Here is a 15,452-nt window from a genome sequence, read left to right as displayed (position 1 = left end):
TCCTAAAAGCAAAATTTTTATATACATGTATTTTCTTCATTGTATTTCTGTCATTTATGAAATCTCATGCTTAGCTAGCCAACCAGCCAGCGAGCCAGCCAGGAAAGATGTTCAAGATACTATGTAGTCAATGCATTTATTCGTTAACTCTAACCTCATTTAGAGATTTATGAAAACGAAGACTTCAAACTTCAAACTTCAAACTTCGGTATTATTTACAGCGAAACCAGTGTGCATACATTTGTAATAAGGACTGACATGGAAGGAGTATATTTATATATTTTTTTGACAGAATTTTGAACGTGTTTGGTTTGTCTGGGTGTTCTTTAAGTGTGTAAGTGTACGCGTATACACGATAATTCCTATGTAACGATTTCCAAGAGTCGAATGTTTTAATTCCATGTTTCCACACAATAAAGTCTCCATAAACTTATTGGGGAAAACAAGAAAGTAAGCTAAAGAAACCTAGTTCTGGAGACGGTTTTTCTTTGCAAGTGACAAAGTTTGTAAGATGTTAGTGTAGGTGTCATATCACGTTGACAATAAATATTACAACAGGTTAGAGATTAGCCACGTACGACATAGACGATAGATGGAATGCCAATAGTACAGGTGATGATGATGATGATGGTGATGAGGAGGAGGAGGAGGAGAAGGAGGAGGAGGAGGAAGAAGAAGAGGAAGAGGAGGAGGAGAAGGAGGAGGAGGAGGATTGAAAAATCTGTAAAGCGCACGTTAAGGAGCGTGCTCTTAGCGTTTAAGAACAAGAACGAAACATGTACAGCATACGAGGGACAGAAAAACAAACAAATAATATATGAGCTATAAAACAATAAACAACCGTACTAAAAAAAGAATCAAATCGAATACAGCAGACACAAAGAGGAACCAAATAACAAGAACAAGAGTTGAGAGGTTATACGTGTTGTCTTTAACCCATCTATTCCTTTTTTGTTGTTTCTATGTTCATTGGTTTGTTTTTACTTCGGGTCACTTTGTTTGCTTTGTGCCGTAATATGTATATATCTCTATTACCCATAATTTTGTTTTTATTCCCTAACTACTTACCTCTATAATTCTTTCTCTTTCATTTTTCTGTTCATACCGCCTTCCATTATTTTTATCTTTCGCTGCTAAATCACGCAAATACTTTTCATTAGTTATGAAATGCTGATTTTAATTATCATCGTTGTTCAGTTTCTGATTAAAACTTCTTAACAGCTTACTCAAAGGCTAACATCCTGTCAGAAGATCGTTCTCCAGACATGAAATTAAGACCACTTGAGTTCACTAGCGACACTGTTAATCTTCTAATAAGAAAATTTCATAATCCCTTGTGAGAAGAATACTTCACGACCCAACCAGTCTTGTGATCATGGTCCACTCACATCACTCAAACATAACTGGAAATAATTCTTAATATTCTCGCGCCACACGAGGCAAGAAAGTATCATGCACTGCATAATATTAAAGTGTACTTGTCATAAATCACAAAAATCTTTTATTTCAAAATTTTACTGTACAATACAAATGCCGCTTTTCATTTAGTCTTCTGTACACAACGCTGACGAGAGAATTTAACTTTAATAAATTTCCTTGCCTCTACATCTGCATCATGAACAAGACAAATATTCAAAATGTCCCACCAAAATATTTATCTATTTTTTGCTGATGTAAGTAAAACCTTATCTCATTTATTGACTTTTCTCCATTGTTTTAAACACGTCAGTTAGAGGATTGTCAGGCATTCCATGCATGCAGACAACCAAAAATAATAATTTAAAAAACGAAACTCAAACAAAATGAAGATCGTTTATGTACGTGTGCAACGATTATTTTCAAAAGTAAGCATATATTCTGTGGCGATTTTCTTTAACCCGAAAATTCTCAGAAGAACCTGAAAGGCTTCGCGAACAGAAAAGTTTTAATCATTTGAATCTGTTTCGTGGTATCAGGGAAGCGGAATTCCAAATGCGTTTGCAGTGATTACAACCATAATTATAACACATGAGTCACTTGTATGAAACATGCATCCTAGTATTAAATATTACTGTAAGGTTTGGCAGCAATGAAACAGATGTAAACAATGTCTAAATTCAAGGGTTTAATTCTATGCAAACATGACTCTAAATCCGTAGTTTAAGTGTTTGGTGTTTTCCCTGGTCACAAACACAGCAATATGTTTGAATATGTAACACAGTGTAGCTGGCCAATGACAAGGATGCATGTTGTATGACGAGGAAGTTGTATTCTCCTCTTTAACTGAATGTTTCTGTACACACAACGAGCAAAGAGAAAATTTTCCACTTGCTAATGAAGATGACGATCGGGAGAGCTGTTTGTGTTTGTGTTGTCGTTTTCCACTTTTCCGTCAACGTTGCTGCAGGTGGGTTTTTTTTATTTTTTAACTTCATTTCTTCCTTTTCTCTATTTTTTTTCTTTTTCAGTCAAGATATAGACTGATATTTTCTGTGCGTGTCGCCTTGATAAGCGTATTTGCATTTTTTGTTTTTAAAACCACAATGAATTGAAAACTTCAATTAATAACCTAAGCAAACCTTTACATTAATCTCCTGAGGTTTTCTTTGCATTTTACGGTAACAATAGTAACAAAGTTATTACCAAGTCTTCTAACTCAGAATGTAAACCAATCTTTTGTATCTCATATTTCAAAAATGTAACATTTTGTCTACATATTTTTTTGCAAGACAAATAATGATTTAATACAAACATTTATAATATATATCCATAAACTAGCTTGATTTGTACTAAGATTTGCTTTGTTGAACAGAACTCACTATGCCATCATGCATTAATGGATGGACTACGGTTGAAGACGACAAAGACACTGTCATTACATGTAGTGATCAGTCCTTGAATCAATCGGTTCTTTGGAGAGTGGAGAACAGCACAAGAAATCAGACCATTTTCGAAGGGTCGTGTAATATTTCTCAAAAGAACTGCACCTTTTCCTCCAACGATCAACTTTCTTTGACTCTTGACAATACCTTACAAAGTTCGCTTGTCATCAAAAAAGCAAACGTTCGGACCCACGGAGGAGCCGTTGTTTCTTGCTCTGACTCAAAGATTCATCGCAAGTGCAGCATCAATGTTATTCGTAAGACGACTTTCATTCATTGTTTTTACAAAAAGATATTTCTCGCAGTGTGGCTATACAGAATTGTTTTTTAGTTATTTTCTTCATCACATGCGTGACCAGCTAATAAATTATTTCTTCGTTGTGCAGATGTTCCCACCCTCACCCAGTGCAAGATTGAAGTCAATCCGGGTAACAGGACGGTGACAGGCAGCTGTAACATTGATAAGTTCTTCTCGTCTAACAACCTCTCCAGTTGTGCAGTAACTCCACCTATGGGAAAAGTGAGTATACCATAGGGTTGACTACGATAGAAATATTGAGAAACACAAGTGATACCTAGAAACTGTTGTATCATGGATTCCTGGTAACAAGGAACTCTACCTGGTGTTTGTTTTCTATTAGTCTCAACGCTTTCAATCAGAAACACACAAACTAAGTTGGCCATGATAATAACTGAACCTTTTTCAATAGAAAGTTGATCATGTTTTAGAAAACAAATAGAGTTTGGTATAATAGGTTGGACTTCCTTTTACCATTACGCAATTACTTATCATAACTCTGAGGATTCGAATTATTATTTGTACATTCTCTGTTGACAGCAAATTGTGAGCTACTTTCGTCACCAATAAAAACTATTACCCTATTTACTTTTGTTTATTATAAAATGATTAAATGTTATAGAATACTTTTTTTAAAAACTAGTTTTAAATTCAAATATATAGAAAAATACAGAAATATTACATAACAATAAAATTTGTTTTGCTAATAGACGGAAATTTACGGTAAACCAGTGGAAGGCCAGATTTCTCTACAAGACTACACCGACTCAGAAGACAACAAACCTTATAAACAAGGCAACTGCACCTTTACCACTCACCTTCCTACTGCAATAGGAAACTATACATACTCCATAGCTGTTCCTCCTATCCAAGTTGGCAAGACAGTCGGAAAAATAGAAATAGGTAAATCTTACTGACAAAAGAATATTGGTAGCTTTTGTGTTTATCAACAAACAATTTCTCTGCAAACAGATCGTATGTTGTCATTTTAGTGATCTATATGTGTGTGCCATGAGAATATATACAATAATTCTCTTTAAATTAACAAATACAATTTCTATACATTTGATGATGTAGATAAAACATAACTAAATGTGTTTGTCTTTTTCTGTGTTTGTAGAGACCACCTGTACCCTTGTTGATAAAAACTGTTCGTGGGAATGTTTAAAGCAGCCCGGGAGCATCCCTAACTACGTCTGTAACCCGTCAGACAGACTTCGTACTTCAAATGTCACCAGCACTACCCCTTCAGGTATGTTATTCATGTCATACACTGTGAATCGTGTATTTTAAAATATCGTAACTTTTTTATTAACTACTTCACAGTTTTCAATTAACTATTTTTTTTGCATTCAACTATACCTAACGCATATATATATATACACAGACACACACAAATTCAGCATACATACCGAAATATTAATATAACCCAAAATGTAAATAGGGATGCTGAAGAAGGTCCACCAATATCTACATTAATCAAAATTACGAAGTGTTATTTTTTTTTCTTTCATCAATATTTGGCTACATGTAACTAAGCGATTAACCCTAGTCGAAAAATTCAATAGATATACAATAAAATACCAATAAATACAATAAATTTATTTTAATCATGAGGAGTCCCTTTGATTTATTTGATTCAAATTACCTTTTAAAGATTGTGTGGATTAAAAAAACAAATAGATAAAATGGTATTTCTGGTGATGCTGGACGAAAATATTTTCTCAGCAGAATGCATTCCAGTGGGTCAGTAATGTTTTGGAATAGCAGATATATTTTGATGTTTCTTAACTAACGTAAGATCCACTTAATCAAAAGCATTTAGTTACAAATATGAACAAGACAAAATTCGTGATATGGCTTTCGCAATATTCAAAAGTATTTCACGGCAACATTGAGTTGATCTGAAACATGTATGTTGACAGTAAAACAAATACAAATGATTGAACTTAATAAAATGTAGTTGAAAGCAAAATTTCATTTAGCTGTTGCCATGCTTAAGAAAATTCTTGTATTTAGGTCCTACTTCCTCTTCTCCGGCTCCCCTGGGTTCGTCTTCATCGGCTCACTACTCCTCGTCTCAACCGGTCTCCTTGAGTTCTTTTACATCTGTTGCCGTCGTCTCGACAACGACGCACGTGAGCTCATCTGTATTGACTCACGTGACTTCACCTTCATCGACTCACAAGACATCACCTCCATCGACTGACGAGACCTCACCTCCATCGCCTCACGAGACCTCATCTCCATCGACTCACGAGACCTCACCTCCATCGACTCACGAGACCTCACCTCCATCGACTCGCGTCAGCACATCTCCAACGACTCACATGAGCTCACCTACATCGACTCACATTAGCTCCTTCTCATCGACTCGCCTTTCCTCGTCTCCGCTGGTCCCACTTGGCTCACCTACATCGAATCCAAGCGAAAATCGTCATCCAGCCGTAGGATCTATTGTTGCTGGTATCCTTGTAGCCTTGGTTGTCATCATTATCGTCATCGTTATCATCTACATCGTGAAACGAAAGCGAAACCGTACGAAGAAACTTACCTTCTTTTCGATAATTATAAATTATTAAAATATTTTTAAACGTATATCTCTTGCTTACTATTATTGTATTAGGGTGGCAAACCATTTTTATGTGAAGCGCCCTACATACAAGAAACCTCTTACATTCACTCCATCCCCTCGTAGACTAAAGAAATCCTATTTTATACTTCGACATTTTTGTAAACATTAAATTTACCATACACTTACAAGATTGTAGAATTTATTTCTGTGTAGATTCTAGTGAACCTCACCTTAAGAAGTGTTTCTTTTTTTCAGAATCATGGACACTTCCTAAATTTCTTGGAAGTCTAAGGGGAGACAAAGTCACTCGCCGGAACAATAGTTATCAATTACAGGTTGAAAGTAAGTATAACCCACACATAAAATAATATTATCTTCATTGCTTCCTCTTTTATGAGACCCTGCTGAAAGGTATTTCATTTTTCTGTTTTTTATTGTTGTTTGTCACGACTAACGATTGAAATAAAATGTTTGTCATTATGTCACTGCTTTCCTCATATTAGCACAAACGTAGATTATTTCTTCTCAGTATATCAATTTTCTCTTGTTATTTATGCTGTGATTGTTAACCCACAATCAGTTTAAATCTTTCATTCATATTTTGTGTGTGTGTGTGTGAACAGACCCTGATGGACAAAAGGAAAGTTCTGGCGAAAACAGACAAAGTAATGGTGAGTATTATGGGTATGAGACAAAAATATGTTTCATCATATTTTTTTCTTTTTTCAGATAAATATATTATTATGATTATACATTGTTATTTGTAGATTTATATCTTATTTAATTATTTTAGTAGTATTTGATTATGATTATTTCTTTTTTTTTCTCGACCTAAAAGAAATAAAATATAGACCATCTTAGCCCGTACTGTTGGATTATCATCCCATTGTAGTCTATGTGTATGGTAGTTTGTACTGGGGTAGAAATGTCAATATTTTTAGACTCGTTTAGTTAAAACATTTGAATAGACTGCTTCTACTTGATAACTGTTTCACCAATTCCAAGAAGCTAAACAAACTGCTTTTTTTCTTTTTTTTTTTAACTGATATATTATTTGAAGTTGTCCTGAATATTCCCAACTTTGTAAAGTTTTCCCCACTCTTTCCCTACACATTAAACATGAAAATGTTTCTTGTTGTTGCCAGAATTCGAAGATCAAGTCAACACGATGTACGTTAGCGCTGACATCTTTGCTGTAGATGAGCAAGGCAGTCATCAGGTTTTACCAGTCACGTGACCAAGAAACCCTTTTCCAAAACATCTCCATAAAATGGTTCTTACAGTGGTTCTTCACAGCAAGGGGCAAGCAACTACAGTTGTTTTCATAGCTCGACAGTCACAGCCTCTTCAGTCATCTTTGAAAGAACAAGAAGAAAGAAGCAAATTTGCAACGTGAAACAAGAAGGACTCATAAATGTCTTGTAAAGGAAAATTTCCTCGCAGAGAGGAGTTCATACTTGAGGTCAAGTGAAACCAGAAACATGTGTTGTACCCAAACTATAGTCATCATTGCTTTTTTTACTTAGTCCAAACACCTGTAAATACTCTTCTTTTCTTATTGGCCCCTTAGGCTTAAGTGAATGATTTTTACAGCAAGCACTTAAAACAGCCTATATGCAATTCTTTTTTTATACAATTTGATGCAGTGGCGGCACTACACTGCAGTCTCTAGCCTACAAACACATTCAAATGATTAAATTTGTTTCCAGAGTAGTCCAGAAACTTAAAGTAATTCCATTTGAAAATGTTTTTCAAAAATCTTTTATCAAATAAATATAAAAATCAAATCAGATGCAAAACAAACATTATATGTATAAAATATGTACAAAATAATGTCTATTTCTAACATTATGCAAGATTACATACGGGCTTTTGCTGATCACTCCACAATTTTATGTTTCCTCCTCGACTTCAGCTAACATTTGAATCCTGTATACATAAATGTAAACATGAAGTTAATTCATTTCATAATTGACCAAAATGTATTTGTAAAAGGTTCAAGAAAACAAAATAATGTAAATAGATATGTAAGCATGATTCTCCTGGTGCGGTAAGCATGATAAAACAAGCTGAGCTTAAGATATGTATATAACTTGCCTGTACCTATGTTGCTAAATTTCAAATACTAACATGTTTGCATCATTTTGTGCTTTTCAAAAGTAAAATAATAATTTAGTTATACCTTAGTTCTCGTCACATCTTCCAAGTTTTCACATTTTCCTTGCAACATTTTCCCCTCTGCTCTAGATTGTGGATTTCCATGAGTCAAGAAGAGTGGATTTGACCCTCTGTTCTTTAATCTTGCCTCCTGCTTTCTCCTGATTTATTTGTTGACATCCATTGTGTTGATGCCACCTCTGTGAGCCATATATATATATTCAAAAAAAAAAAAAAAAAAAAAAAAAAAAAGATAATAATATGTTTTTGATGCCACAACTTCTATTACCACTGACACTGCAACAGCTACAATTCACAGCCACAAATTAGAAGTATTGAAAAAAAGAGAAAGGGAGATGGATATTTAGTTATTAGTATTGTGCTGTGGTGACTGCCACTATCCTGATGGTATTCACCTTTTGTCTCAATATGAGGACACAACTCTTTGTTTTGAGACTACTACTATTATTGTTGTTTATGTGTTTTTCTGTGTTCAGCACTTTGAGCTAGCGTTTAATGATGGGATAAAATGCTCTTAATTCACAATGTTATTTATTGTTATTGTAGTTAATAGTTTTCTTGACATCGGCCTTTTTCGGAGATTTCTGTTGATCGAAGTGAAACCTATTTGTGCATTGCACTTGCATTGATTAAAAACTTTTTAAAATATTTTATCCTTTATCATTATACAACAGAAAAAGGATATGTAATTAATGTAATTACATTTTTCTTGTCTGAATGGTGTTTCTTGAAATATTCGAGCATAACTTCACGAATAATTGGAATAATCTGCTCTACTTTTAGATCTGATGGTAGGTATTGAAGGGAGTTAAGCTATACACATTTATACGGAGTATCTTCCCTTTGCTTGTCTTCTCGCCACTGCAGTGTTGTATAACACAAGCTCTTATTTTACTGCACGTTTACAGCATATACTGTGACCTGCATAGATCATTAATCTTGACTGATTCAAAACATGTTCATGTCACACTGGAAGCCATTATTTCTCTAAAAATAACATTCTTGAATTTTAAAAAAAAGCTTGAATTAGAAAGCAAGAGGAGAGAAAACTAAGAAAAAATGGAAACTTGTTTTGAGGAAGGAGGAAGATTTTTAGAACTTGAGAGAATAGTTTAAATTACAACAGGATCCGATGGAGAAAAAAAGTCACCTCAACATCGTTGATAAGTACTAAATGTTTTAGTCAAACACGCATGCAACCTTACGAATACTATCACGCGAGCTCAAACCCCTCCCTTACACACTTACAGAGACAAACTTACTCTTTTTTACTCCCTCTCTCTCTCTAACCCAACCACACACACAGAGAGAAACAATCTTATCAAATTAAATTAAAGTTGTATTAACTTGTCATTTTAGAACTTAGAAATGTAAATTGTTAAAGATATCGTTTTCAAAATGATGTATACGTATACTTACCATTGCATTTACGATGTGATTAGCCACTTGACTGTTGTTGTCCACCTTGGAGTTTAAGGTTATCGCGGATTGGATAGTTGGTTCACTTGTATAAATCGCATCGTGTATCTTAAAACTTGTTACAAGCGCGACACTTTCTCGATGTGAGAGTCCGCAAGTTATTCGATGATCACTAACAAAGACTAACCACCTTCACCTATGCATATTTTTCATTTTATTGACGGAAATAATAACAACGATGGAAATAAAAATGACCAGCAGATAGGCAGCTTCGTCTTCATTATAGGTTGTACGAATCCACATCAAATGATTTTCACACGCAATCATGTTCTTTTGTTTACTCTTTCACATGATAAAAGATATTGCACACCACACAGATGCACTAGCAAGAACAACAACAAGAACAGCAAGAAGAACAACAACAAGAACAACAAAAAATAAAGAATAAGATGAACTAGTCATGTAAAACATACTGTTGCTACAAACACCTGATTTTGACTTATACTATAAAGTCTTATTTATTTTGTTTATTATGAGCACTAAAAGTGATCAGGCGCGCAGTAGATTCGCTGGTATACCTTCATCTCTAGCCTAACAGTATCTAAAAATATTTTAATGGGATTCTGGACTACATATGTCTGCGGATACCTATGAAGTGTGCCGCTTGTAAACCGATGAGAACCATGACCATAGTTTCTAAAAGGTTACACGACAAAGGGAGACAATGTCTTTTTTTTTTTTTTTTTTTTTTTTTTTTTTTTTTTTTTTGAGAACAGCGACAAGGAGATGCGAGTTGAGAAACGACAGTTACAGGAAGATGTACGTACGCGATCGCTTCCCTTTGATGACCAAAGTGATCGCGATGATGATGATAATAAGGACTAGGACCACGGATGCTGCACCGACGCCAACAAGGACTGGCAGCAGAGGATTATCTTTGTTTGATGAAGACGAACCTGAACCTGTCGTTTTTTTTTTAAAGAATTATTACTCCCGCATTTCTAAATGCTCGTCATTCTATTGTTTGCTGTGACTTATGTGATCACAAATGCCAGATGTTGGAACTGTTGTCTTAAGTAAACGGCTTTTATTCTTTATTAAATGGCTAGAGTCGGAACTGTACAGAACTAAACAGTTAATATCTTTAACTAACTACTACTACCTTTGATGGGTGAATCCCTTGAAACATGTGATGAAAAATGAGGCTGTTTTTATTCTCACAGTTCCTTTTAACTAAAAATAAATTTTATATATTATGTTATCTTATATTCAGGTGTTATTCAAACACCTGTGTAACCCTATGTATACTTGCGCACACGCAAAAATGTCTTTTTACCTTGAAGCTTGGTTACTGGAGTCACAACTGTCGTCTGTGCTAGCAACTCGGTTTTCTCCTCGGTCTCGCCTTCTGTTGCCGACAGGATCATTTCTTTTTTGAATGAAAGATGTGTGTAATAAATTTTAAAAAATAAGTGCTCAATATCTTTCCGTTTGTTAACATTGACAAAAGATATTTTTCATGGATACCATTTTATATTTGGATTGGTGACTTCTCATATGGCAATAAAAAAGTAGGCCTTTGGTCTATCAAATATATATAATGAACATCCTTCATCCAGATTAAAAAAAGTAAACAAATAGAAAGCTTTATGATCGTTGAGACTTTTTGTATCTAATTTAATGTAAATATTTTTCATCTCTTCTTTATCATTGGGACGCTGGTTTTTAGAAACCACAAAATTTATTGCCTTGACTTAAGCTTTTGACTTTATCAAATCATTTGATATATTGCACGTTGTGTTTTAACCTCAAATATTATCAGAAAAGTTATTAATTTATTTACAACTACAAGAAAAAAATTATTTAAGACATAAACTTACGCTTTACGTATAGCGTGATGAAGGACTTGTCTAGATACAGTTCAGGTTTTCTCTGCCATATAGCAGAGCACTGACACGATGTGAAATGGTGGTGAACCTGAACATGGAAGTTGATAGAACTCGACACGGACTCGTCATCCCCAAAGTCAGGTGTGCCAGTTTTGTTCCCACAGACAAAAATAACTGACGAAACCAACGGTTTTCCACCGTTGACCGTACAAGTCAAGGTTTTATTTTCTCCCAAAATCAAGATGTTCTCGTTACCTTTTATGATAGGTGGTGATGTAGGAGGATCTGTGGAAATAATGAAAGAGGATAGGGCAATAAATGTGTTATTGAGATGTAACTATATACATGATGTATCAGAACTCTTATTCTTATTGTTCTATCATCATCAGCAGCAGCAGCAGCATCAGCATCAGCATCTTCCCACTCATGGGTAGTACTAGCATATAACCAGAATGGTATTCCGTTGCTCGGGCACCTCATAGGTCCTCTCTACTTCCTGTCCTGTCTGTTTACTCTCACGGATGCATGGCGATGGCGAAGATTACAAACGAAAAAACGACAGAAGGTATCATCGCCTGCACACCATCTAGAGGTGAATCACCTATCCTACGCTCCGCCCTAGCTCGTGTTAGAACAAATAGTTGAATGTGTTCTTTTCCAATTTTCGAGGGATGTGTATAATGTAAAAGTTCTACACTAGTCTTTATTTTTAGCGGAAGAGAAACATATACTCTCAATTATTATCATTCACAAGGTTACTTACACGGGTTTTGACAAGTGTTGTTTGATTGTCCACCAGTCTGTGATGTGGATGACCTGACAAGGATACACACGTACCTCGCGGCTTGTCCCGTGCCTGGTGTGGTAGAAAAAGATCCTTGATCTCGTTGATAGCACTTACAGCTGCCACCTGGATTCTCTTTCATGAATATCATGCAGTCTGTTTCTGATTTGTCTGCAGACATAGATTTAAAAAAAGAGAAAAGAAAGGTAGTAAAAGGAAACTAAAAGATGCCTGATGATGATGATGATGATGAGGAGGAGGAGGAGGAGGAGGTGGAGGAGGAGGAGGAGGAGGATAACAGAAATTATGAAAATCCGTTACTACTACTAGGAGTAATAATAGTAATATGTAATAGCTGTATAGAACCGAAAGTCTCAAGGTTCTGCCATGTGGCATCAACTCCTCATTTAGTCTTCATATGATTTTAGAAGTAATGCTGCATGTGTGCATTCATACTTAAGAAGGTTAATGGTAAGTGAATTGAGAATAATTGCAAATGAGTCTTTTTTTAACTCTTTTACTCCTTCATTTTGTTAGAAGTACTTACCAATCCTCGCCTCTCCTGCTATCTCTTGCGCTGCGCCAGGTAAGATCTTCATGATGTAGGAATAATTACCAATTACATCAGGAAGGTCAATGGTACAGCTGCAGTTGCCTTTCTGGTAAATCTGCAGATTTGTTTGGTTGGTGCAGTTATGTAAGACAAGGGGGCAGATGACTGTTTTGAAACTCTGCGATGGCTCCTGCAGACAGTAGAAATCGGTCAATATCTTAGTATTATTACATCTTTAACAGCACAGACTTGTGACCCAATATCGGCCAAATATGGTTCTCCAAGATGGCCCAATATTGTCAAATTAGGATAACGCCATATTGGACGCTGAGAGTGTATTTAAATTGCTTCATTAATGGTAGAAAGCTGGCCTTATACTTGCGTATTGAAAACGAATTTGGTCTTACGCTTATACAAGCAGGTCCAAGAATGATTTCAATCTTGTTGCCGTGATGTCTAACTATATTGGCAAAGAGTTGTGTTCCGCCACGACAACGTCAGATCACACACTAGTTTGATCACCCTTCAAGAGTTTCTGGAGCTTGAATGCATGTGATGCCACACCCACCATACTCTCTGACCGTCAGAAAACTATACAACAGAAATCTGAGGGTTTTTAGATAATATTTTGTCATTCTGTTTGTATATCTGGACATGAAGGATATACTCACTGTCTTTCCTTCCACATGCTGAATCACTCCACACCTGCCCGGTTTGTGGGACGATAAAAAATTGTCAACGTTACACGTGACTGTCAGTTGCCATGACGCCTGGGTAATTTCAGTCCTACAGCTGCTCAGCTCTGCAGAGTCTACAGAAGGAAAAACAAATCACGAAAAAAGAAATACAAGAAATATCACGATTAAATAAATAAATCACAGATGAGGACAAGTCATTTATCTTATGAAGCATTTAGAGCGTGAGGAGTTTTTTTATGGATAATAGATATTTATGTTTTCTCAAATTGCTTAAGGGACATTTAGCTTCATGTGAAATTCTTACTAAGTTCATTTAGATAGATAACAACACAAATAGACAGTGGCATTAAATGAATGACGGCCTTACATGTGTGTTTCACATTACAATTTACTGTAGAAAAAATCAAACGATATACTCAGTGGAGGATATTTATATATATATTATTAAAAGCCTGCAAAAATAATGTTTGATATAAATGCTGGATGCTGATTTAAAGCCTAAATAAAAAAGGCACTTAGCAAAACTTTTGGTTAACAATAAGACAGATAAGAGAAATGAATCATGGTTTTATCTTACGAATAACATTGGTGATACACGACGCGACTTGAGTGTTTGTAGAGCAGGTCAAGCGAAGGCCGCCATAGCTCCAGTGATTTTTAACGATGTACAGAGATGCCTCTGATGATGCACTGCGACGTTCCAAATAAATATCGTTGTTGTTACTACGACAGATGCCAATAGTAATACCACACAAACCATCAAAAACTGTCTGGTTTTCTGCTTCATTCTCTAATGTCCACTCTACTGTATCTGTCCAAGAGATGTCGCTGCATTTAATAACAGTGATGTTTTCATCCGGGATGTCAAGCCAGCCTTGTATGCATCTCGGTATTGCAAGTCCTGTTGCATAAATGGCCAATAAAGAAATGGTCTTTCTTATAAGGTATGGTAATGCAGATTTTTCTTTCTCTTTGCTCGTTCACATAAATAGTAAATTTTGGAAATATGTGCTAGATTCTCCGAACAGTAAGCTTGCTCCCTATATGTCCCAGCATGATACAGTGTACATTATTTCTTACTTTGTGTTACTTTGTGTACTTTCTTGTTCTCACAGAAACGCAGATAGAAAGATAGAGAGGTAGATAGGAACTAACCTGAAACAAGGTTTATAAGCAGGTGGACATACACAGTGCACACGAGGACAGATTTGCATATCTCCATCTTTCTCACTGTGTGCAAGGACTACCACACTCTAGTTTGCTTGCTGCAGTCACAGACTCCGAGTGAGTATTGAGTGAAACTTCCTTTTACCGTCTTCATCCATATAATTGCGTCCTTACACTTAGCTGCATAAGCGAGCATTCTTTAACCCAATGCACAAATTACTGAGGAATTCAAGAGGTTTATAGGAACAACACTCATATTTATTTTCCAGATGTCATACGTGTATTATAAAAATTAATTTTCATTTACTCCCAAACACGTCAAATATTCGTCCATTTCTGTTTGGGAGCTTTTATTAAAGGAAACAGAAGCTTTGCACTATATTTTGTGCTGTAAAACATGTTTGTCTCAATGATATTTATAAAAATTCCTTCCTGACATTCAAGAAAAGTTTCCGAAGTAATGTTTTATTAATGTAAGGCTGGTTTTTATTTTATCAAATGTAATACGGTATATTTGTCAATGCTGATGTATAATACTCGTAAAACCAGACATTATACAGCCATGAGAGCACAGGAAGCTGTGGTATTATCTCTGATTCTAGTTTGTGACAGGATGTCTTGTTTGGATTCAGGCATGGTCCAGTCCTGAGCCACCAGATGGTATCATGAAAGCCATTAGACTTTGTGCGAGTCGGAATGAAAATTTTGGGAAGTGGAAGACAGTGATCCATCTGTTTCTCGCGCGACAATAGCCTACAACAGTATTACAGCATCTTCAAATACTGTCTTGTTTTTAATTATAATCTCCAATGTCCACTTTACTGTATTTGTCTTAGATAAAATTCTGCTTTTAATTAAAGTCTTGTTTTCATCCACTATGTCAATCCAGCCTTGTATGCATTAATAATAATAATTATAATAAAAATAAGTATAATAATAATTATTATAATAATAGCAACAACAATGCAAAATTTGCAAAGCACATATTCACACTCCTAAGGAGCATGCTCTTAACAATGTGGCATAGTGA

At 35.4% G+C, this 15,452-nt stretch overlaps 2 protein-coding genes across 3 annotated transcripts; one reads left to right on the top strand and one right to left on the bottom strand.

Annotated features, from left to right (window-relative positions):
- The first annotated feature begins 1,213 nt into the window (after positions 1-1,213).
- LOC112568134 (flocculation protein FLO11-like) lies at positions 1,214-7,017 on the top strand. The gene is made up of 9 exons (XM_025245254.1): positions 1,214-2,386; positions 2,792-3,118; positions 3,248-3,381; positions 3,870-4,062; positions 4,280-4,411; positions 5,179-5,697; positions 5,990-6,076; positions 6,358-6,405; positions 6,880-7,017. Exons 1-9 carry the CDS (start codon positions 2,314-2,316, stop codon positions 6,969-6,971), a joined length of 1,605 nt encoding a protein of 534 aa, XP_025101039.1. The 5' UTR covers positions 1,214-2,313; the 3' UTR covers positions 6,972-7,017.
- On the bottom strand, positions 6,960-14,877 carry LOC112568136. Of its 2 annotated transcripts, none has more exons than XM_025245263.1 (10): positions 14,411-14,877; positions 13,833-14,156; positions 13,229-13,368; positions 12,552-12,747; positions 11,984-12,175; positions 11,212-11,505; positions 10,668-10,739; positions 7,917-10,293; positions 7,601-7,663; positions 6,960-7,089 (listed from the first exon to the last, which is right to left on the bottom strand). In XM_025245263.1, the coding sequence occupies exons 1-8, from the start codon at positions 14,475-14,477 to the stop codon at positions 10,139-10,141; spliced, it is 1,440 nt and encodes a 479-aa protein (XP_025101048.1). In that variant the 5' UTR covers positions 14,478-14,877; the 3' UTR covers positions 6,960-7,089; positions 7,601-7,663; positions 7,917-10,138. The 2 variants fall into 2 exon arrangements, with proteins under 2 accessions (XP_025101048.1, XP_025101047.1); XM_025245262.1 differs by having other exon boundaries at positions 10,668-10,760; positions 14,411-14,856.
- Positions 14,878-15,452: the final 575 nt, after the last annotated feature.

Source organism: Pomacea canaliculata, linkage group LG7, assembly GCF_003073045.1.
Source record: "Pomacea canaliculata isolate SZHN2017 linkage group LG7, ASM307304v1, whole genome shotgun sequence".
NCBI classification, from domain to species: domain Eukaryota; kingdom Metazoa; phylum Mollusca; class Gastropoda; order Architaenioglossa; family Ampullariidae; genus Pomacea; species Pomacea canaliculata.
Note: the sequence above shows the minus strand (reverse complement) of the source record. Positions and strands in the feature narration are given on the sequence as shown.